This window comes from Drosophila obscura, unplaced genomic scaffold (assembly GCF_018151105.1).
Source record: "Drosophila obscura isolate BZ-5 IFL unplaced genomic scaffold, ASM1815110v1 contig_1, whole genome shotgun sequence".
NCBI lineage: Eukaryota > Metazoa > Arthropoda > Insecta > Diptera > Drosophilidae > Drosophila > Drosophila obscura.
In genome coordinates, this window is record NW_024542679.1 from 2,434,395 (window position 1) to 2,456,545 (window position 22,151).

The 22,151-nt window shown below is 47.1% G+C and overlaps 1 protein-coding gene and 1 long non-coding RNA gene across 3 annotated transcripts in view; one reads left to right on the forward strand and one right to left on the reverse strand.

The window, feature by feature from the left end:
* Nucleotides 1-3,069: 3,069 nt before the first annotated feature.
* LOC111075842 overlaps nucleotides 3,070-22,151 on the forward strand; it is a 45,694-nt gene continuing 26,612 nt past the window's right edge. The window contains exon 1 of the long non-coding RNA XR_002607977.2: nucleotides 3,070-3,440. This is a non-coding gene — a long non-coding RNA (uncharacterized LOC111075842). The remainder of the gene's footprint in view (nucleotides 3,441-22,151) is intronic.
* Nucleotides 18,275-22,151, reverse strand: part of LOC111075838 (protein bric-a-brac 2) — a 33,463-nt gene continuing 29,586 nt past the window's right edge. Inside the window, exons 3-5 of one of the 2 annotated variants that reach the window (XM_022369335.2) lie at nucleotides 20,467-20,542; nucleotides 19,936-20,363; nucleotides 18,275-19,818 (exon numbers count right to left, since the gene is read on the reverse strand). In XM_022369335.2, the coding sequence (XP_022225027.2) occupies nucleotides 18,850-19,818; nucleotides 19,936-20,363; nucleotides 20,467-20,542 (1,473 nt within the window). In that variant the 3' untranslated portion in view covers nucleotides 18,275-18,849. Of the gene's footprint in view, nucleotides 19,819-19,935; nucleotides 20,367-20,466; nucleotides 20,543-22,151 lie in introns of both variants that reach the window. The other variant, XM_022369334.2, reaches the window with a different exon arrangement.

Genomic DNA, 22,151 nt, shown 5'->3' on the forward strand with positions numbered 1-22,151 from the left:
ACGTTGCCTGGCACCCAGGGAACCAGGGAACCAGGTCCACCCATCCCCCATCCCCATCCAGGATCCTGTCTGACTCTGCCTCTATGTCAGTGTCGGTGTATGTGCCTGTGCCTGTGTGTCTGTGTGTGTGTGCCTCCTGCATTTGCATCTCGCGCTGCATCGTCGTCGCCATCGCCATCGTCGTTGTGTTAGAAAATGCATTTTGCACACGCATCCAATTTCTCTTCCAGTCCCTACTAACGGAGTCCAGAGTCCTGTTTGTGTGTGTGTGTGTGTGTGTGTGCCCGCATGCCCCCCCGCTGCCATCGGTTGCAGCTTCAGTCGCCGTTGCCGTTGCAGTTGCAGTCGCCATATCGATGACGCGCTAACTTTGGGCCTCGACTGTTGATGCGTCTCTCGCTCTCTGTGTGCCACTGCCACAGCCTTTGCCTCTGCCTCTGCCTCACCGCGGTGTGTGTGTGTGTGTGTGCGGCTTTGGGGCAGGCATCGAGTGATGGGTGGGGGGAGTTGCACCCAACTCTTTTGCGTTTTCTTTGCTACCAGCAACATGCAGCAGAGGCCTAAAACAACAACAACAACAACAAGAACAATGCGACTCTGGCCAAAATTGGCAGAAAACTTAATGTGCGCTTTTTCCATTATCCCCGGGAATATATCCAACACCCTACACTCCCCCCTCCATAGCTCCCCTCTCTCTCTTTCTCCTCGCTCTGTCTCTGTCTTTAGGCAATGCAAGTGTCAATTCTCCTCTCTCTCTCTCTCTCTCTACCTCTTTCTATCTCTGTCAGTTTTCAATTCTCATGAAAGTTCGCCTCTAAGATAATATCTGTGGATCGCTAGAGGCAGATACTCGTACACAAAGGCCCACAACGAAAGTTCCTTTTAAAAATATCTTTGGATATTTGCAGGCTTTTTTTCAAGAGAATCTTAGCTAAAGACTTGTGTCCATTTTCTACTCATAAATGTAAGAACATTTTATTATTGCAAAAATTAAAGATAGATAACTCCTGAAAAGATTCGTTGAGTTTTTCTACCAGAAGTTTGTGGAGGGTTGTGCTAGAGCCCTTCGAGGGGACATTTAAATGATATCTTAGGCATTTCTTATTGAAAATCTCTAGATACACTTACGGACAAAATAATAGGTGTGCTTTTTTTTTCTTTTTCAACTTTTAATTTCTAGTTCATATCTTCTCTAATCTCAACAAATCAAAGTTTTTTCAAATCCTATATTAATTGTCTTTAAAGAAAAAGTAAAAACAGTTTCACAAACCCTTTAATTTACAAGAAATTTAAATATTTCCCTAAATCGGTCAATTTTGGCTGGACACAATAATAGGTGTAGGAAGATAAATGTTTAAATTAAATCGATATTTCACTATTTTAGGTCTTATTTTATATTATATGTACATCTATCGATTATAAAAGTAAGAGTAAAATATCTCTGGTAAATTGTTGGGAAAACGTTAAAAGAATTTATCAATTCTTTAAATTCATAAAAATGCTAATAAAATATTCTTGCACCTACAGAGAAGTAAATTTTGTATGGCAGATCTTGAGAAAATCTTTGCAACTTAAGATCTTTGTTTACCCATAAAAATGTTTGGAAAAAACTTTTTTTTTTTTAATGCTATATTTTGTTAGATCTTAAGAGTTGTTTTGAGAATATGTGCATTTAGGGCTGCTTTTGTAATCCCCTCCCCTTCACCTTCTAAGCTACTGTCTTTTATTGGCCCTTATTCTTGCATTTCTACCTAATTTCTCCCCTCTCCCCTGGTTGCTGCAATCGATAGATATTCCTGCCCATTTTCTGCCGCTCTGTGTAAATAATGAATTTCGAATCGTTTTTCGTTGAATTGAAAATCCTTTTTCGTTTGGCGCGCGATGCAGTGGGATCTGCACAGCTCCCTCTCCACTCTCGGCTGCTGCTGCTGCTGCTGCTGCTGCTGCTGCTCCTCCAGGAGGATAACAACAACAACAACAACTACTAGGAGTAGTACCCATAAATGCAACAAACATTCTACCAATACACCCACACACACACACACACACACACACACAGATGAGATGAGCTAGGAAATCATGTATAATGGTCAGTCCGAAAACATACAAATATACGGGGCATGCGGCAAGCACCTATACACCATGCACCTACACATATATGTTTGTATGTATGTGTATGTATGCATCTAGTTAGAGAGAGGATGAGAGCGGGGGGTAGTGGGTGTGGGTGCATGTATAATACTTAGAGATGTGCCGCTTGCCACTCCCCCGCCCTCTCTCTCACTCTGTGTGTGTGTGTGCCCCCATCCATTCCACTCTTTATGTGTCCATTGCGCTCTGCGCCTCAGCACAGCACCCAAAATGCAGCACAAATGCCACATAAGTGCTGACCCCCCCACTGCCCGCCTGCCCGCCAGCCAGCCTGCCTGCCGCGCTTCCTATATGTTGCATGTGTGGGTGTTTGGGTGTGTGTGTGTGAGTGTGTGTTGCATGTATGTGTGCGTGGCGAAAATTCGTTGCCACGATTTGCCTATAATTATGTGTGTTATATAACAAACTGCATTTCTGGCCGAAATACTCGACATTGCAGAGAGGCAGCATCACCCAAAGAGGGTGGGGCAGCAGCATAAGTGGATGGGTGGGATGATGGGATGGGGTTGGTTGTTGCCTGCATGAATATTCAATAGCTCAAATAGGCGTATACGCGGCGTATGCGTATCCCACCCCATATGCGAATGTTGATAATAATTTATATAATTTCATAATGCATTCCATTCCATTCCACGCAAAATTAAATTGTATCCGCTCTGATTTCTTGCAGTGTATACATCGCTGAAAGTGCAGACTGGAGAGACTGGAGAGACTGGCGAGTGCACTGTAATTGGAAACATCATCGTATCGTCTGTGGATCGGATCTCCTCAACTTGCTCAATGGGCGATGATTTCTGCACTACAATGTCTGAGAGCCCAAAAGAATCGAAACGAAACGAATCGAATCGAACGCTTAATTTGATTCTTTTTTTGTTGCTACCTCAGAGAGGGAGAGCGAAAGAGAGAGGTAGAGGGAGAGCAGCATTACTGTAATTACACGCATGCAGAAATCAATGCAACCAAAGACAAAACAACAAAAAAGTGCATACATAAATAATTCCAAAGAAAACTCATAAAAAGAGCAGCGCCCCAAAACGAAGTCATTAACAATCACAATCACACATTCAGACACATGAAGCAAAAGCGAGAGAGGGAGAAAGAGGGGTGCTGCTGCTGCTGCCACACATGCAAATGGCTGGCAAATTATAAAGGAGAGAAAATACTCGTATATGCGATTTGAATAATGAGAACAAACGATCGATGGATGGATGGATCTCGTTCGGTGAATCTGTGAACCATGAATCGTTCCTTTCGTTCTTCTGCAATTCCATGGATCTCGTTCTGTGCTGGTAAGTATTTTTCCTTCATTTAATTGTTGCTTGTTTTTCCATTCGTTAAATGTTTGATTGTATGCCTTATTTTTAATGAGACCTCCTCTTACGCTCAGCTTCCGTCTATAAAGTTGCAGCCTCAATAATCTGATAATCCATCTAAAGACACAGACAGTTACATACATAGTAGCTTTATCCAAAGAATACATAGTAATTCGATCGAAAGAGATGCATCATATGATACATAGTAGTAGCAGGCAGGATCATCTTCCACCACCAATAATAATGGTCTATTAAGATCTCCTGCTGCATGCAAAGCAGTGGGGCACAGTGGCAGTTCACTACTCACGGCTCACTCACGAACTTGGTTTTGTGGCAGGAAATCAAAGTCTCGTACACACACACACACACTCGCAGCAGCAACCACAAATATATGTATGTATAGTTTTCATATTATTATGTTTTTTGTGTGGATACTCTAACCGACAAACCGAATGACGGATCCACTCATTCTGCCAAATCTTACGTGTTTTATGCGGAGGTAAAAAAAAAGCGCTCAATACATTGACATTGACAGCGTCAAAGATTTCACATTTTAGAGCAAACAAAAAACTGTTTCGTTTTTACGATTTTGAGACCTCCTGTGTTAACCTTCTCTACCCGCTAATTTGTGTATTCCTTCTTTGATTTTTAGCTCTTGTTTTGTAGACTTTTTGCTTAGGGATTTCTTCTCTCTTGCAGTTTTTTTTTTTGTGCAGATTTCTTTACGTATTTCCATATACCATTCTTTTTCTCAGGCGTATTGCATTCTGAGATTATTATGTGGCTTTTATTCCTCTTTTTATTAGGAAAGTGTTTGCCATCAAAAGACCTATAAATGTGACTCTTTTCAACTCCAACTAATGTCCATTTGTTGCCATTTTGTTAGTAGATTTCATGGATATTCTATGCCGAGGTATTCCTCTTTTTAGGCATTCATTTTAATTTATTTATTAATATTAATTAATATTAATTTTTTCCCCCCAATAATTACTATATTCCTTCTTTTATTTTGAGTTCTTCTTTTTTACTTTTGTGTTTTCAGATTTCTTTAATTTGAATTTCTTCTTTGATTTTCTGCTTTAATATTTTTTTTTTCTTTTTGTCAGTCTTTTTGCTGTGTCGATTTATATCTTTGATTTTCAAGGGTATTCCATTCCGTGGCTCTGCTTTTGTGACTTTCTATTCTCTGCTTGGCCTTTTGTTCTCCCTCTCGCTCTCTCTTCACTCCTTTAGTTTTTTTTTTTGTTTTGTTTTTTTGTTTTTTTGTTAAGCTGCAAATCGCGGCAATCGTTAAGATCACGAAAAACAATTCAAAATTAATGGTAATAAGCAGTTTGCTGCCTCAAAGGCAGCATCGTCGAATCGTGGAAGGAGTCGTCTTCCAGCGAAATTACTGCGTACAACAGAAGCCGTCTGACAAGGGGTTTCGTGGTGTGCCCCCTGCTGCCCCCGGCCCGCATGCTCCTTGCGTCCCAACCTACAACGGGGGATGGGATGCGATGCGATCCTCCTCTCATGCTGCACCTCTAAAACAGTAGTCGAGAGTCTGTGGCATGAGGGGCGTTCCACTGGCGCTGAGACTTTTGCCTGAGAGCCGCTGCGCTTGATCGATGGATGCTGCCACTGTACCAGTCACTGCCCCTGCCCCTGCTGCTGCTGCTGCTTCTGCTGCTTCTGCTGCTTTTGGCATCGTTTTTTCTTTTATTTTTTTTTTGTCTGTTAGATGTTGCAGGAGGCTCTGAGGTAGCTGCCCCATGCAATCATAAGATATTTTCAGCATCGAAAATTATTATAATATATTATTATTAAGCGTCGGCAGTGCTGCCGCCGTGTTTTTTTTTTTTTTTTTGTGTGCCTCCTCCTGGTTTTGTCGATTCTAATTGTTGGCTAGTTATGGGGCATGCTCTGCATGTGCTGGGGCATGTTCTGGGGGCATGGAGTATAGGTCTCTGAACCCCATGTGATCCGATGTGTGGCAGCAGGGATGATGGGCATTCGGAATAAATGAATTTGCATGCGACAAAGCTTTTGCGCTAAAAGCCTGACGACGACGACGACGACGACGACGATGCCACCAAAGTAAAGAGCAGCTGCCACAAAAATGTATGAGGGGGGGATGGGGTGACACAAAAAACACATAGAGATTCTCATGTGTCTGCCCACTGCCTCTTCGTTTTCCACTACCGCTGCTTTTTCCCCCCCCACTTTGCTGCCACAGACACACGCACTAGTCTCCTGCCCCAAGGCTAGTGCTGCTGCTGCTGCTGCTCCTGGCCGGCCACTCACTCGCCTGCGCTGCTGCAGCACCAATCGAATGGCTCGCCATGCCACCCCACATGCTGCCCCATTGCTGAAGCTGAAGCTGAGGCTAAAGCTGAGACTGAGGCATGGGGCATCTCCTCCTTTGGTGGTCGCTGGTCGCTGGTCGGTCCTCCCATGTTTGCCTTGTCCTTGCATTTTCTTTTTATATACATTTTTTAGTTGTAGATTCGCTCTCTTCTCGTTTTTTTCTTTTTTCTTGCTTTGTGCCACTCCGACGCATGCTCTGGACCATGGCGTCGCCACCTCCCCCCTCCTCCTACCCTTTCAGCCAAAGCGCTTTATATCAATGTCTGAGCTGCATGCCCCATGGCCCGCTCCTCGTGTTGTAAGTTATGCTGCAGCAAAAAAGCGAGCTGGCTGACTGACTGGCTGGGCGAAAGAAAAATGCTACACGGAAAAAGGCCTAGAAAATTGTTTTCTGTCGAGGGGCACAAATTTCCATTGAAAGCTTCAGCGTTCCGTGAAATGCTTTACGAGCAGCAGGACTCCCAGTGAGGTGTGGCATGCCGCCTCCTACTCCTACTCCTTGAAGGCGCCTCACATTTGTCACACCTTTGGCCGATGGCTGGCATGCGGCAAAGAGCTGCTGCTGCGCTCCTCAAACGGCAGGCCAAATGGATTTTCTATGCGGATTGACATGTGGAAGCCATGGGCCGTAATTGGGTGCACTTTTGCCAGATACTTTCGAGCGACCCCTGACCCCCTGGGTAGCCCAAGGAGCCCAAGCAAGAGTGGACGCCTTTGAAAGCCTACATTAATTGCACTTTTAAGCAGCCCAAGGAAAGGTAAGAGGGGCATGCAGCATGCGCAGGGGGGGATGGATGTCATGTAAAGTGCTTGCCCCCCAAAGGCGCTGCTAATTTTAGAGGAATTATTACAGAGTAGCAGAGAGAGAGAGTGAGTGAGAGGGGGGAGCAGGGCAAAGGTAGGGAAGTGCATTAAATGCAGACCCTCTCTAGCCTACAGCCAAGAAAATACTCTGCAAAAATAAGTTAAAGGAGGCAAAAGGAGTCGAGCTGGAGGAGGGGGAGGCCTTTGTAATGATCGTGGAGTGGCAAACTGGTTGCAGGAGCGACCTTTATTAAGTTATTTTCCCGAGGCAGGAGTCTGCTGCGTTGCCGCATATTTCACTGGATTCAAATATGAAATATGAAAGAAAATCCAAGAAAAATGCAAAGGAAATGTAGAAGAAATATATGAAGGATTAGAAGAGTAGAAACTACAATGGAAAAGAGAAAACTTTCAGCTGTGGAAAGGCTGGGAAAAAGGAAGAGAAGAATAGGGGTAGTGAAGATGCATCAGAAAGGGGTGAAAATGGTAGCACAATGGTGGGATCAGAAATAACAGAAGAAGGGGAAAAAGTGGGTGAAAGAAAGGTGTGGGGGGGGGGGGGTACAGAAGAAGGGGGAGTGCAAAACAGAAGAGGGAGCGGAGGAGTGTGACGGATATCCGAAAGAGCCAATCGACGTGACGAATAACTAACTAAAACAATTGGAAAATGGAGGAAAATAGCAAAAGCATGGGGATTGGGGATTGAAGATTGGAGGAGAATGTAGAAGGAGTGGGGAAAAAACTAAAGCTTGCAATTTATATAGTATGCAATCGTATATAACCAGCCAACCCCCAACCCACAACCCATTGCACACTTTTTTATGTGCTTAAATTTACTTAGAGTTATTTATGCAAAAAAGAAACGTCAAGCAAAAGTGGCAGAAAAAGTAGCAAAAAATAGTAGAAAAAGGGAAATACAATAAAAGAAAAAGAAAGATTAGAAGAAGGGGCAGAAAATGGGAGCAGAAAAGAGGAATTCCTCTGGCTAGGTAGAGAGCGAGAGGAGGTATGGAGAAGGGACAATCCTCCAGTTGCAGGTGCAAAGATATATTGTAATTACTTAAGGGAAGAGAGAGTGAGAGAGAGAGACAGTGAGAGAGGGGAAACTGCAGCGGCGATTGAATGAAATTTATGCAAAGCCAAATCAATTTCAATAACTCGAAACAGCAGGAAATCCTTTCTTGCTGTGCTTTTCTTTGCTTTGCTGCAGCAATCCTTTACTTTCTTTCCCATCAAAATCTCTAATTAGACAACGCCCTCCATCAAATGTCCTGCATGTACGTACTACCACATATGTGTGGGTGGGTGGCCATCCTGAGAGGGGGGTGCCACGCGTAATGCATCAAGGCTGGTGATGCTGCTGCTGCTGCTCCCATCTGCAACCCGAAGGAGTCGCTGGCTGCGCAGAAAAGTGCGCTATCTTTTAGCCTCGCACATCCTCGCATGTCCTCGCACGTTGACTGGTCAGCAGGCAGCTCCTTGCTTGCTTCCTTCCTTTCTGCCACTACAGCCGCCAGCCCCATGGATTGTGGGGGGGGCGGCAATTTAGTTTCGTGGTTTCCGTCAACTTGTTCTTTGTTCAATTCAGATCCAGAGGCAGCAGCAGAAGCTCCGACAGCAGCGACAGCAGCGGAGCTGTACATAGGCTTCCAATCCACTTCCACTTCCACTTGCAACCCCTGCCCCTGCCCCTGCCCCAGCCCCTGCCCATGCGTGCGCGTACGTGTCCTTCATCTTGTGTCAAATGTGGAGCCTCCTTTTCGTTCGAAAGCTGCGTTCTGTGCCACGCCTAACGCGTATATACATTACCCCCTGCTGCACCCTGCTGCCCCCTGCTGCCACATCCTCACATTTCGTAACCATTTTCCGCACCCAATTTCCCAACCTGCGCTGCCCCCATTTCCCCCTCCTTTTTCTGCATCTCTGCTGTGGCTTGCAGCTTGCCTTGCATTTTCCTGCAGAATTTCGGTTTTCGTCCCAAAATGCATTTTCCTCGACCCCCCCATGCACATTCCCCCGCCGCCCACCACCATGCCAACGAAAGAAGGGAAATATTTCAAAGCCAGAGCCTCGTTTTAGGCGGAGGTCCTGCCTGCCTCGTAGGGTCCAGTAACGAGTAACGTGTCCTGTGCTCCTGGCTTCCTGGGTTACGTTTCTAATTAAATTTTATTTTATGCCACCATTTCGACGCCTTTGCGCCCTGCTTCCGCCACAGCCCCTGCCCCTGCCTGCGCCACTGCCCTTGCAGTGTCCTACAGAAATTTATGGCCCTGCTGCATGCACTTGGAGGCGGCTGCTGCCTGGCCTGCCTGTGCTTATCCTCGAAATGTCCGTCGGTTGGTCCCTCAAAGCTGGGCCTACTGTCAGGCTGGTGGGTTGGTTGGTGAGGTGGTGTGGTGTGGTGGAGTGGAGTGTTCCCTTTTAGTTAAGAACGCGTTCGGTGTGCAAAAATTCGCCTGATTGCTCTTTGATGAAAACTCAATTATTGCCCTGTGCGTACGAGGACGAGGCCGAGGACACGAGGAAAGGACATGCGTTGCGTTGCGATGATGCACGGGATTTCTAGTTGCCAATGTTCTCGCATGTCCTGTCGTTGGCTTAAGTATCGCTAGTCCTGGGATGCGCCTGCTCCTGCTCCTCCACTTCTGGCGGAGGTTGCGCCACATCTCCTGCTCCTCCTCCGCCTCCTCCTTCTGCTTCTTCCACTGCTGCTGCTGCTGCCTTTTGATGGTGTGTGCTGCTAATTGAAACGCAGCCCCGAATCTGATGCATCTGATGGCTGCCTTCGCCTCTTTTGCTACTCCCTCCATCGATCAGAGGGAAAAACTAAGGGAAAAGGCACAGAGGAAGGGGGGGTTGGACGCCTCCAAAGGGATGTGCCACCATCTAGTTATCAATGGAAATCTTATGCCACGCATCAGGCAGCTGGCAGGGGGCAAAATGAGGCACCTGCCATCGGCTTTTGGGCATTGCCTTAATGAGAGTCGTGTCCTCCTCCTCCTTCTCCTCCTCCTCCTTTGTTGTCGACGTCCGTTGCAAGGTGATATGACGAATGAATGATTGATTTTTTTTTTTGCATCCTCTCTCCCTCTCTCTCTGTTGTTGCCTCTTTTGTTGTTGTTACTGTTGCATGGCCAAATGCATAGGCCTACTCTCCGCTGCCTCTACCTCTGCCTCTGCTGTGAGATTTCTTTTGCCATAGATTTCGATTTTCGAGGCAGAAAACGAGGCAACACACACACACACACTCACACATGGGTATGGCAAGTGGGGCAAGGGACAAGAGCCCGGGTCCGGAATCATCATCAGAGAGAAGCAACCGCCGTTGCCGTTGCCGCCATGTTCGTTTTTAGTTTGCCACTGCCCCACACACACACACACAAGCAAACACACACACACTGCCACACACACACCCACACCCACATTCATGCCTACTGGCTGCCCTGCCGCCCCCCTTTTTTCGTGCATCCTGCCTACTGCTAGTCCTTCCATTTGCGAGTCCGAGGCAGGCGACTCCTTTGCTCCTTTCATACATAGTTTTCTCTATTGAACATTTTACATATTAGAAATTTTGCAAATGGGCGAATGCATGGGCGTACCCACCCCCCTCCCCAACCACATACACTTGCCCCCTTGTCCCTTTTGGCAGGGAAAAAGTTATGTGCCCATTGCCACCATGCCTGCCCCTGCCCCTGTCCACCCGTTTTGGTTGGTGCTTGTGGATGGGAAAGGGACAGGGGCAGGGGCAGGGGCGTAACGCACACGCATTCGAGTTTAAATTTTCGGCGTCGTCGTCGTCCGACAAGCCAAAGCCAAAGCCATCGCCATGGAGCCATTGGAACAGGAACCAGAGAGGGGAAACCAGAGGAACACCAACGTCATTTTCTATTTCTCTGTCGTGGCGGCGGCCATCGTCGTCTGCCCCACAGATGTGGGGGGCCCGCCCTTGTGCCACACCACCTGCACCCTGCCGGCCTGCCTGTTGTTGTTTTTGTCGTGGGCATTGGTGCGGCTTTCGATGCTGCTTCATGTGTGTGTGTGTGTGTGTGTGTGTGGAGAGAGTGCTGCCTCTGCTGCCACTGCTGCTGGTTCTAGTCCTAGTCGTAGTCCTAGTGCTGCCTCCTCTGACTGCTGCCTCTTCTTCTATGTTTCTGTATGTGTGTGTGTGTGTGTGTGTGTGCGCGTGTGCCTGTGTCTAGCTGCCTCTGAGGCACAGAGGCGCCTACCTCTTGCCCTCACTGTTCGCCCAATGATTGAGGAGGAACCGCAGCAGCAGCACCCAACATCCAGGAACCAGCATCCAGCAGTCATTCCATTTATGCGTGGAATATTGATAAAATGCACAGCAAAAATAACCAAGAAAATCATTTCGAAAGTTATTGGAAGGCTTTTTTGTGCGTCTTCGCATCGAAAGTCGAACATTAAATGATGGGGGGAATGGGGAATACAATTAAAAATATATGTATGGTAAATGTAATTTTTCCAGCACTTTATACAAATTTTTCTTTAAATTTCTGTAGATTTTCATGCCTAACTTTGATATAATTTTCAATAATGTTTGAAAATGAATAGAAATTTCTGACGTCCTGCTGCTTGCAGAATTTTATTTGTTGCACTCATTTCGGTAATTAAAAACAGAAATTTGTGGAATTCTCCCACCCTTAAAGGGTTCATGATTTTGTTCTCTATTTACATATATATATATTATTTTTCTCAGTGTATCGCATCTACTACGAAACGCAGCCGAAAAAGGCATCAAAAAAGCAGCCGCCCAATGTCGCCAATCGTTTGGAGTCATCGTCGTCGTCGTCGCCATCGCCATTTGCCCATCGACGTTGCTTTTCTTCTGTCTCGCACTTTTGGCCTAAGCCATCGCCATCGCCATCGACTGCTGCCCCTCCCGCTGCTGTTGCTGCTGCTGCTGCTGCTGCTGCTGCTTTTTGATGCTGCAACACCACACACTGCCCCACGAATACATAGAGAGAATCAGGGCCTAAAAATAACAACAACGACAGCAGCAGCAGGACTGCGACTACGGCTACGAGAATGTTTCAGGCTTCCTGCCACCAACTCCCAGACTGCCATCTTTTCTGCTGCTGCTGCTGCTGCTGCTGCTGATGCCAGTACGTACCCATGTTCATGCCACATGTGTGTGTGTGTGCCATTGTATGCATGCATATTAAATTCAATCGAATGTATTCTCTATGCCCCACGATGCTGCCTCCTGCCTGCCTCCTGACTGTTCCTGCAGATTGCGTTCTTTTTTGTTGTGTTGTTGTGTAGAAGAGCCGCCACCTCTCTCTCTCTCTCTCTCTCTCTGGCCAACAATCTATGGCTACACTTGTGCCTCCATTTCCATATCCGACTCCAATGTGCCTCGATGGCTCCCATCGATGGCTCTACTTCCAGCTCCAGTGCCAAACTCTGCAGCTCCACTTGGACGTGTATACATACGTGTTACGTTTGCTTTCGTTTCGTTTTCGTTACGTATACGTATCCGTATATCGCGTATCCGTACGTACATTCGTTAGAGGAATACTCACGAATACTCTCGTACTCTCGTTCTGCTACTCGTAGGCGGAGTTATCAACGTTTTTCAAGTTATAATAAAAATGCAACACATTTTACAGACACATGCCACACACACACACACACATACCCCTACCATATATGCATGTATGTGTGTATATGTGGCAGCGGGGTGGTCCAGCAGGTCCTGGCTACTTTTCCATAGATTTTTTCCTTCGTTATTGGTTTCGAGTGTGTGGCGGCAACATATTTTTTTTTTGTCATTTCTAACGGTGCTGCTCCTGCTGCTCCCGCTGCTGCTGCTGTTGCATGTTGTATATACAACACAGGACTCTCCCCCTCTCTCTCTCTCTCTCTCACTCTGATGCACGTTTTTTTCTTTATTTTTTATTTTGTATTTTCTCGATTGCGATTTTTTATTATTTTTCAATGCTCAAAACTCGACGTCGCATAAAACTTGTGTTTTTGCTGCAGCAGAGGATCCATCCATCCCCATCCCCATCCCCCCCCTGAAGCCCACACCCACTCACTGTGCTTGACTGGGAGGGCTCCTGGCTCCCGGTTCCTGCTGCTACCTCGTTACACTGTTTCCACATTTCTCTTCCGCTTCTTCCGCTGAGCTCTTGAGAGCGAGACATTTTGCTAATGCATTGATTAAAATTGAATTTTTAATTAAAATATTGGCAAAAGGATGAATCTAGCGTTGTGTCTGTGTGTGTGCAAGGGGGAAGGGGGCTTACATCTGTGTGTGTGTGTGTGTGTGTCTGTTTGTGTGTGCATTGAAGTTTTTGTTTGATTTGTGCATTTTATCTTTGAGTGCTGGCAGCTGATTGTTTTTTTCTTTTTTTTCTTTTTTTTTCTTTTCGTTTGCCAGCAGATAGATCTCAGGGGATTAGATGCATGCGCTCAACAGCTGGGCTCTTTAAATATCCAACTTTAAGGACAGAAAGAAGGACACAGATGGCCATGAAGAGAGATCAAATAAGGCACAAAATTGTATGGAAAAAAACAATCCAAAAGTACACGCAGCAGCGCCCATCGGTTGAGTTTTCTGGTGTCTTGGAGTACATGCCAAGGGAAAGTAGTGCCAGTGGCAGTCCTACCAAATAGCAGCCATCCCTCCAAAAGCTCCAGAAATTTACAGATAGCTTTAGGATGGGAGATATCTGCCATAGAATGTAGGAGAGAAATGCTACAGATAGTTTTAATCAAGGTTAAACGTTTTGCGCGTCTTGCAGCAGCGCCCATCGGTCGCTTACTGTTCTGTTTCTACCCGGGATTAAACGTTTTTTGGTAGAGGCACTCCAATTGCTTCTCTGCACTGCTCACTCTTCCGAGTCTCACCTTGGCACTCGAATGTGTGCAACCTGTCCATTGATATGCCCAATCAAATGCCAAGAAATACCCAAAAGACATTTCACTTTCGATTTTGTTGCTCACTTAGTCAGAACAGCAAACGTTTCACACTTCCCCTCCCCTCCCCTCCCCTCACCTCACCTAGCTCGTAAATGCCACCAAATACTGTGGCAATGCCAATAAATCACAAGCAATTATGCAAGAAAAGCATCCTTAAGGAATTTTCACACTTTCACACACACACACACTCAAAGCCAAGAATCGAAGCAAAATCTTCAGACAGAGGCAGGAGTCTGTCCAGCTGTCCAGCTGTCCAGCTGTCCAGCTGTCGTCACATCCTTCTGTGTCCTTAGTGTGTGTGTGTCCTGTGTGTGTGTGTCCTGTGTGTGTGTGTGTCCTGTGTGTGTCTGTTCGTTGACCAGAAAGACCACAAGTGCATTATATCCGAATAAATCTCTCGATTGCTTTCTTATGCAACAGCAACAGGAGAAAGGCTTATTTACAGAAAATATTTCGGCTAAAAGTCGTTGATGCCAGAGACGCACATGCAGCAGAAGGGGGACAGGACAAGGCTGCAGGGTGGGCGGCATAAGTGAGGAGCTAATAAATGTACAGAAAATTTCAACAGGCCAAACATTTACTTAAGCAAAACGTTCGAGACAGGGAGAGAGAGCGGGGAGAGAATGCTGCTGCCACATCGAAAGACGTTTTGCTCTTGCTCTCGGTATAAGTGAATAATTGTGTGGCACACACACATACACACACATATAAGTTGCTTATGTGTGTGTGTGTGTTGTGTGTTGTGTGCTGGGTGTCTGGGTGTCAAGCCACAAACACCTTTTGCGTAAAATAAAGCAATCAAGCAAATAATGTTGCCACATTACACTATCAACAGCTTCCTGCCTTGACACACACACACACACATGTGGCAGATGGGGCAGAACAGTCTGGGTTTGTGGGGGTAGAGGAAATTCTTCTTTAATAGCTTGCCGCACACACACACACACTCGTACGCGCCCATTCAGGACTAAAGTAAAATGGAAACAACCTTGAGGAATGCCCCTCATGGAGGGAGAGGCAGCACACAGAGTGGCAGGAGTGGCAGGAATGGCAGTGGCAGAGGCAAAAGTGTCTGGCAAAATGTCTCGACTCTTGACTCTCGACTCCTGCCACACTTCCCTACTCTTCTGGGGGGAGGAAGGTCTGCCATGCTACGTCTCCATCGCCATCGCCATCTCTGGCTGTGGCTCTGTGACCGACTCAGTGTTCGTTCAAGTCGACGACAAGGACACAACCATGTTGCAAGAGCAACAGCAGCAGGAGCAGCTAGGAGAATAAGAGGGGCAGGCAGCAGGATAAGGAAAGAGTAGCAGGAAGCAGGAGACGTCTCTATCACCCTCCATCTCTCTCTCTCTCTCTCTCGCTCCCTGTGTGCACTTTCGCTTTTGGTCTTGCCCCAAAATCTGCACATGATGATGTGGATGCTGCCTGCTGGCTGCTGCTGGCTGCTGCTGTTGTGCCACATATTTAACAAATTATCTGCCATTTCTCGAGTGCAGCAGCAAGCAAGCCACTTGAGGCACAGTCTCGGCTCCAGCAAGCCAATTTTGTTGCACTTTTTAACCCATGGAGATTGCTGGCATAACGGAAGATATTCCAAAGGAAAACTATGGAATACCCCAGGGAAGGGAGGGCAAATATGAAGCATAACAACAAGGCAAATTCCAGGGTATTAAAGGCTTCGATTCGAAACCAGAATCTAGACAGATTCAAGCGCAAGTTGATGGCAAAGTTGCGCTCCGAAAATAATACCCTTAAAAGCGGCATCTAATTTCTGTGAAATCCTCTGTGGCGCTCAGTGGGTTAAGGGCTGCCAAAGCACTTGTCAAGACGGCTAACGGGAGAGTTGTGGCTGCCACAACGAGGAGGCAGAGACAGAGGCCAGGATTTTGGGCTACAATCAGCCGCAAAATGCTGCTTAACTTCCAGACACACACACAGCAGAGGAGGAGGAGAAGGACACAGAACAGCAGCCAGAGACGAGGAATACAAGGAAGACAGACAGACAGCAGTGGCAACCACAGGCCGTGGCAAGGACGCAAGAGGCAAGAGGCAAGGCAAGGCAAGGCAAGCTGCTGTTGCTGCTGCTGCTGCTGCTGTGGAAGGAAGGAAGGAAGTTGTTTGTGGGTCGCATTCAAGGCTGACCGAACCGAGACCCGAGACCCGAGACGACGACTCTCGACCCTTTTGGCTGCCACACCCCTCACTCCCCTCACTCTCTGTGTGTGTGTGTGTGTGTGTGTGTGTGTGTATTTGGGTGTGCCAGGGTGGGTGTCTCACAAGATGAAAGCCACTTGGGCTACCCCCGCCCCATACAGTCGAGTCGAGTCGTTTCGAGTTCTAGCTTTTGCTTGGGAGTTGCCACAGCCAGTGGCATTACCACTGCCACGGCTGCCACATTGCCACGCTGCCATTGCTGCCACAACTCCTACGAAATGACCTTGAGAGCATTACAAATGTACGTTTGCCAGCCACGCCTCCAGCTGCCGCCTGCCGCCTCCTGCCTGCCGCCTGCCGCCTGCTTTCGGCTATGGCTTCTCCTCTGACTTTGGCTTCTGGCCTTCTCTCCTATTTATCTGCAGTTTGCAGCTAAGGATGTTTTGAGAGCAGGACCAAAGGACTAGGACAGAGTAGAGACTGGAGTCTGGAGACTGGAGACTGGAGTCCATGCCCCAGTGGGGTAGTCCAGTGGCAGAGCGTGGCCATGGCAGAGTTTTGCATCAAGTGTAGAGTGTAAAGTGATGTGTTAAGCTGTTAAGTGCCAAAGTAATTGTTTTCTTTCATCCAACAACAGCAACAACGACAATGGGGCATGGGGCATGGGGCATGAGCCAAGGGGCAACACGGAATGCTTGACGTTGCTTTCACTTGCCACTTGACCTTGAGACTTCTCTCTCTCTCTCTCCCTCTGTCTTTGCCTGTGTTAGTGGGAGAGAGACACAGAGTCGAGTGCATGTTTGAGAGTGTTTTTGGGGCGGGAGGTGCGGATGTTGCACTTGCTCTTCGAGGGCGGTGTGAGGCATGGGCGTTATTGTGAATTATGTCTAAGCAATTTGGGGCACACCACTGAAGAGTGGCCACAGAAGGGGTCACTAGCTGTGCCGCTAGTGGGGCTAGTCCAAGGGTGCAGTGGCTGGAGGGAAATGGTGAGCGAAAGACACCCTTTGTGGGCGCCCCTTACCCTGCTTTGCCTAGAGCTTTCACTTTAATCGTAGCTTGCGTGTAGAGATCTGTAGATAAATTCCCAGAGCGCCGTAGAGCTGTAGATAAGCGTAAATAAATTCTCTCTCCCTGAAGCTTTCTTTGCACCCTATCCTGGCACTTACCGCCCTAGGCCCAAACTTTACAGATTTTCTGCATAATTAAAATCTTCTGCAAGTACCAGTATCTGATTGATTCTATACTTCCATTCCGTTGAGTATCCATAGAGGATTGTCAAGCTGTGGGAACTATGACAAAAACACCTTCCACGTTCCGTTTCATGTGTAGATTGCTGAAGTTCGGGCATTGGCGTTGCTCTAACAGGGCCAAAAGTACATATAAACAATTTGTAATCTTCCCAATCTAGATCCAAGCCTCACATTTATTCTCCACTTGAAATGTGATAAATATTGCAGGAGTTGGGAGCTCGTAAAATGCATAATATTGGCTATCCATTTTTCATCTACTTGTGTTGCATTCATCTCATATTTGCTCAACGATTTCATCGGTCTTCCATCAAACTTTATGTCCTGTTTCCTTTTGTAAAGTTCGCTCCAAAAATTCAACGCTTCGTTGCCATCCGGTATGGAAGATTTCCACGCCAAGAATCTCTACAGATCACTGAATAAACATATCGTTTGATATAATTCTTTCCCTCACGAATCTATCATCCAAGCTTGTACCGTTCACCCCTTTGTATCTCCATCTTTACCATTTTCCCCCCTCACCCAAAAAAGAACACATACATTCACATTTTACATTTAGTTTTCCATTTGTGTGTTTTATTTCTTTGTTTTTATTTGTATTTATTGTTTATTTATAATTTAGGGCTTTAACTAAAACTCAAGAGAATGCTTTATGCTGCATATATTTGCTTTCCATTGGATAGACGGTAATAATAATAATAATAATAATAATAATAATAATTAATAATTAATAATTAATAATCAATAATAGTTGCACTCACAATAGATACAGTCATGTCTGTGTGGGTGTGTGTGTGTGTTTGTGCGTAGTGGGGGATGTGCATGTGCATTTGTGGGTGACTGTTTATGCATAAAATTAGCATTCAGTAGATTTTCAATAGATTGCTGCCTGCTGCCTGCTGCCTGCTGCCTGCCGCCTGCTGTTGCATTTACAAAGCGAAGGAAGAAGTGGCATAACTTGCCACAGATACTTTTGTATCTCATTGTAGTGAAATGTATCTTTGAAGTGTGTGTGTTTCTATGTGTCTGTGTGTATCTATGATCTAAAGACGAAAGGAAAGCCTAAAGCTATTGGAAATTTGTACATTATTTACATGGAAATTGCATTAATTTAATTATAATATTTATCCGTATGTATTTATATATCCGTTTTAATTATAGATGTATCTTTAATATATATGTATGTATATGCGTGTATATGTATATGTATCTGTAACTAGACATTTATATTTTTATAGATTATTCAGTGTGTGTGTGTGTGTGTGTTCGTGTCCGTGTTCGAATGAGCGTTTAAAACTAATTTTAAATCTACATTTAAGAAATGCACAAGTCTCTCTCTTCTAATTCTTAGTTCTATTTAATTAATTAATAATTATTTCCTCACTATCTCTCTCTCTCACTCTCTCTTTCTCTCGTACGATGCGTGGCAACAAAAAGGCAATCCAATCCAATCATATCAATCAATCGAATCAATCAAACAAAAATAAATAAAACGATTCAAAGACGAGATCCTATCCTTAAAGGAAAGTTCCGAAGTATTTTTGTATGTGTGTGTGTGTGTGTGTGTGTGTGTGTGCATGGAGGGGCGAGGGGTCCTGTTTTGGTGTCCTTTAAGATTACATTTTGTGTTAATACTTTTTATACCTCTTTAAGAATTCCTACATATATCCTATATATATATATCCTATTTATATATATATCCTCTCCTAAATCCTAGCCGATAAAAACCTTCAATTATTCCAACTAAAATCTAAAATAAAAACGTTGGGCATTTTTCTTCAAGTAGCAGTCCAAAAATATTCCATTGCCTCTCCCTCTCCTCTCTCGCTGACGCTGACGCTGCCGCTGCCGATGTCTCTGCCTCTGCCTCTGGCCCTGCCTCAATCCTCATGCGGCAGCTCTGTGGCATGCTGCTGCTGCTCCAGCTTGATCTTCATCAGTGGCGACTCACGCACTGGGGCATATGCCGCAGCGGCTGCCGCTGCTGCCGCCGCATCCGAATTCACAAACAGCTCGCTCATATCCTGCGGCCCCCCGGGCCCCGGAAAGAAGTCTTCGAAGCGGGGACTCTTGTTCTGCGCCTGCACCGATTTCTGCAGCAGGCCATTCGCAATGGCCTCGAAGTCAATGCCCGCCGGCAGGCTCTCCAGGAAGCGCTTGTTGTACGCATAATTCGGATGCTCCTGCTTCGCGTGCTGCTGCTGTTGCTGTTGCTGCTGCTGCTGCTGCTTCGCATAGTGCGTGGAGTAGGGGGAGGCGGCGCCAGGACGATTCGACTGCGCCTTGGAGGCGGAATTGCTGCCGCCGCGCGACTGATTCCCATACTGACGCGCCTGCATCGCCTCCTTGAGCTCCCGATCCCGCTCCCGCTCGCGTGTCAGCTCACGCGCATAGCTGGCCGCACTCGAGGGAGCCGCCGCACCACCGCCACCCCCATTGCCGCCTGCACCGCGCGATGGCAGGACATTCAGACCCGGGAGCCCCATCAGCCCCAAGGCCGTCAGATCGGGCAGATTCTCAGAGCCACGGCCACCGGCGCCGCCACCGCCGCCGCTCTGCTGATGCTTGGCCGCCGCCGCTGCCACAGCCGCTGCCGCCGAGACCTGATCCTCGATCTCGGAACGTTGCAAGTAGGCCGGCGACTTGTACATGTGCGGCGCCTGCTGTTGGTGCTGCTGATGCTGCGCCGCCTGCTGCTGCTGCGACAGGATCTGGCGGCGCAGGGACTCTGTCATGGTGCTCAGCGGACTGCTGGCATCGGGCGGAGCCAGCGCGGCATTCTGTGCGGCCATCTTGGCGGCTGCAGCGCTGTGATAGCCATTGGTAGTGGTGCCGCCACCAATGTACGTCTAAAGAGAGCAAAAAAAGAGTTGCGAAGGGAAGGGAAAATGTTACGAAAATGATGGGAATACAGATCCTCGCAAAGATCCCTGATCCCTGACAGATGGTGAGATAGTGAAACTTACGGCATGCGACTGTCCATTCGCGTACTGATGTGCCCCCATGTCCTCCTTGATCTCGCGATAGTCCCTGAAGACCACCGCCTTGATGACACTGCGAATCAGCTCCTCCGGCCACATGCCCAACAGGATGCGCTGCGGCCTGCCCCTGGCCTTGGGCCGGGGATCAGTGCCGCCATCGAGGGAGGGTCCCAGCATGTTGTGCACTCGATTCGCATACAGCACGAACGTGGGGTAGGGGATGTCGAATTTGCGTGCTGCCTGCGAGAGGGAGAGCCCCTCCTTGAGGACACTGAAGATGGCCTCGGCCATGGCCTCGGGGCGCCACGACTTCAAGGGGCCGCGTTCGCGGAAGCGCAACTGCTGCACGAGATTCTGCTGGTTGGTGTTCCAGCATTTCTGCCACATGGACTGCAGCTGGTACTGGTAGCTGTCTGCTGGAAGAACAGAGAGAGAGGGAGAGGGCGAGGCATGCGAATGCAAACGCTGGAATCGGGGGGGAACAATGGGTGTGGCAGACAAAGGTGCAACACTTACCCGCCACAGAAGCGCCTGTTGCCGCAGCAGCAGCGCCCATCCAACCGCCATGTCCGCCGCTTTCGATCATTTTGGCCTGAAAAATGGAAAATGGAAGGCAAAAACAAGGAAGTTAGTCTCGTCGTTTCGTTTGCTCCTCCGCTTCGCTCTGCTCTGCTCTGCGCGACATTTTCTTCGAGCCGTAAAAGTTTATGAATGCCATAAATGTTGTTGCCCCACCCCCCCGTTTTTGGTATGCAAAAACGTTAGAAGAGGAAGCTTCCCAAAAAGCAAATTAGTATACAAAGTGGGCGCCCACTCTAGCCCACCAGATTCATTGTCTTGGCGGCTTTTTATGGCCACAAAAAGGATTAGGCAGAGGGGGCAGCATTTATTTATTGCTATTATTAGGAATTCAGGCGGTAAATGAGGTGGGGCGGTGGGGCGGGGCGTAGGAGTAGTCGCTGGCACGTAATTGAGACTGACTTTAACCCTTGAGCTGCATTAATCTAAATCTAAGCTACACTGTTCAAAAATGCAACCGGGGCGGGGCCTACGCTGGTCAAAGGAATTATCATTTTCGATGCGCTGTCCGAGAGGGTACACCGATGTATTTAGAGCACTTTTTACACCCAAAGAAACGCAAAATAAAAGTCTGAATATATATGCTGAATCGGACGCAACAATTGACTTGCTTTGGATATATGTATATTTTGGTGTCCATCTGCCCCTTTTTTTTAACACTTTATATACAAAGCGTAGATCAATCTTTGCGGGTAGCCAAAGCCAGGCCACATTCTCTCTCTCTCTCTTGCTTCTCTCTCTGCCCTGAGCATAGAAAAAAAATTTATGCACGTTTCGTGCAGCGGCCATGGCTGAGGCGGAGGCAATAAAGCGACCGCCTGCCCTGCCCTGCCCTGCCCGCCTTCCCTTGCGACTGACCAGCAGCTTTGGTAGCTTCGCGGAGCCTCAAAGTCCAGTTCCAGGTTTTAGCCCAGTTGCAGGCCACGCCCACCAACGCGTCGGGAGGTGGCACGTAGCCGTAGCCATGCATTTTATATACACGTTGGGGCGTAATACAAACTATGTGCAACGAGGAGAGGCACAAAAAAGAACAACAACAAAAAAAAAACAGGAAAAGAAAAGGCAGCGGCGGGAGCGGTGGCGGCGGCGTAATAAAAGGGAAACGAATATAATGCAAGTCTTAAATATTTGAAAAGTAGGCGCCGCCGTCGCTGAAGCTACAGAAGAGAACACAGAAGTGGGGGAACACTGTACTGTGCACAGTAGTACAGTGAAGCAACTTGTACATGCCGACTGGCAGGCAGCAGGAAAAAGGTCATAAAATGTATGAATAATTGAAATTGAAAAGTCGGAAGCATTTTTACATTTTACATTACAGGCAACAAAACAGCATACAACAACAATAACAGGCACTGTGCTGTGCTGTGCTGTGGCACGAGTAACTGTAACAAATGTAACGTAGCAATGGATGGGATGGCGTTAAAAATGCGATTTTATGTAAAACACTTTGTTAATGATGAAGGCCTGCCACCCCACAGCCCACCTACCTCTGCAACCTGTTCTAGGTGTACTCTGACTTATGGCAGGCAGTGTGAACACTTTATTGTGCTATAAAATGCATAGGTAATAGGAGAATGTGAGTCATGGGGGGGTTTATATCGGGGATTGGTTGAGACGGAGTT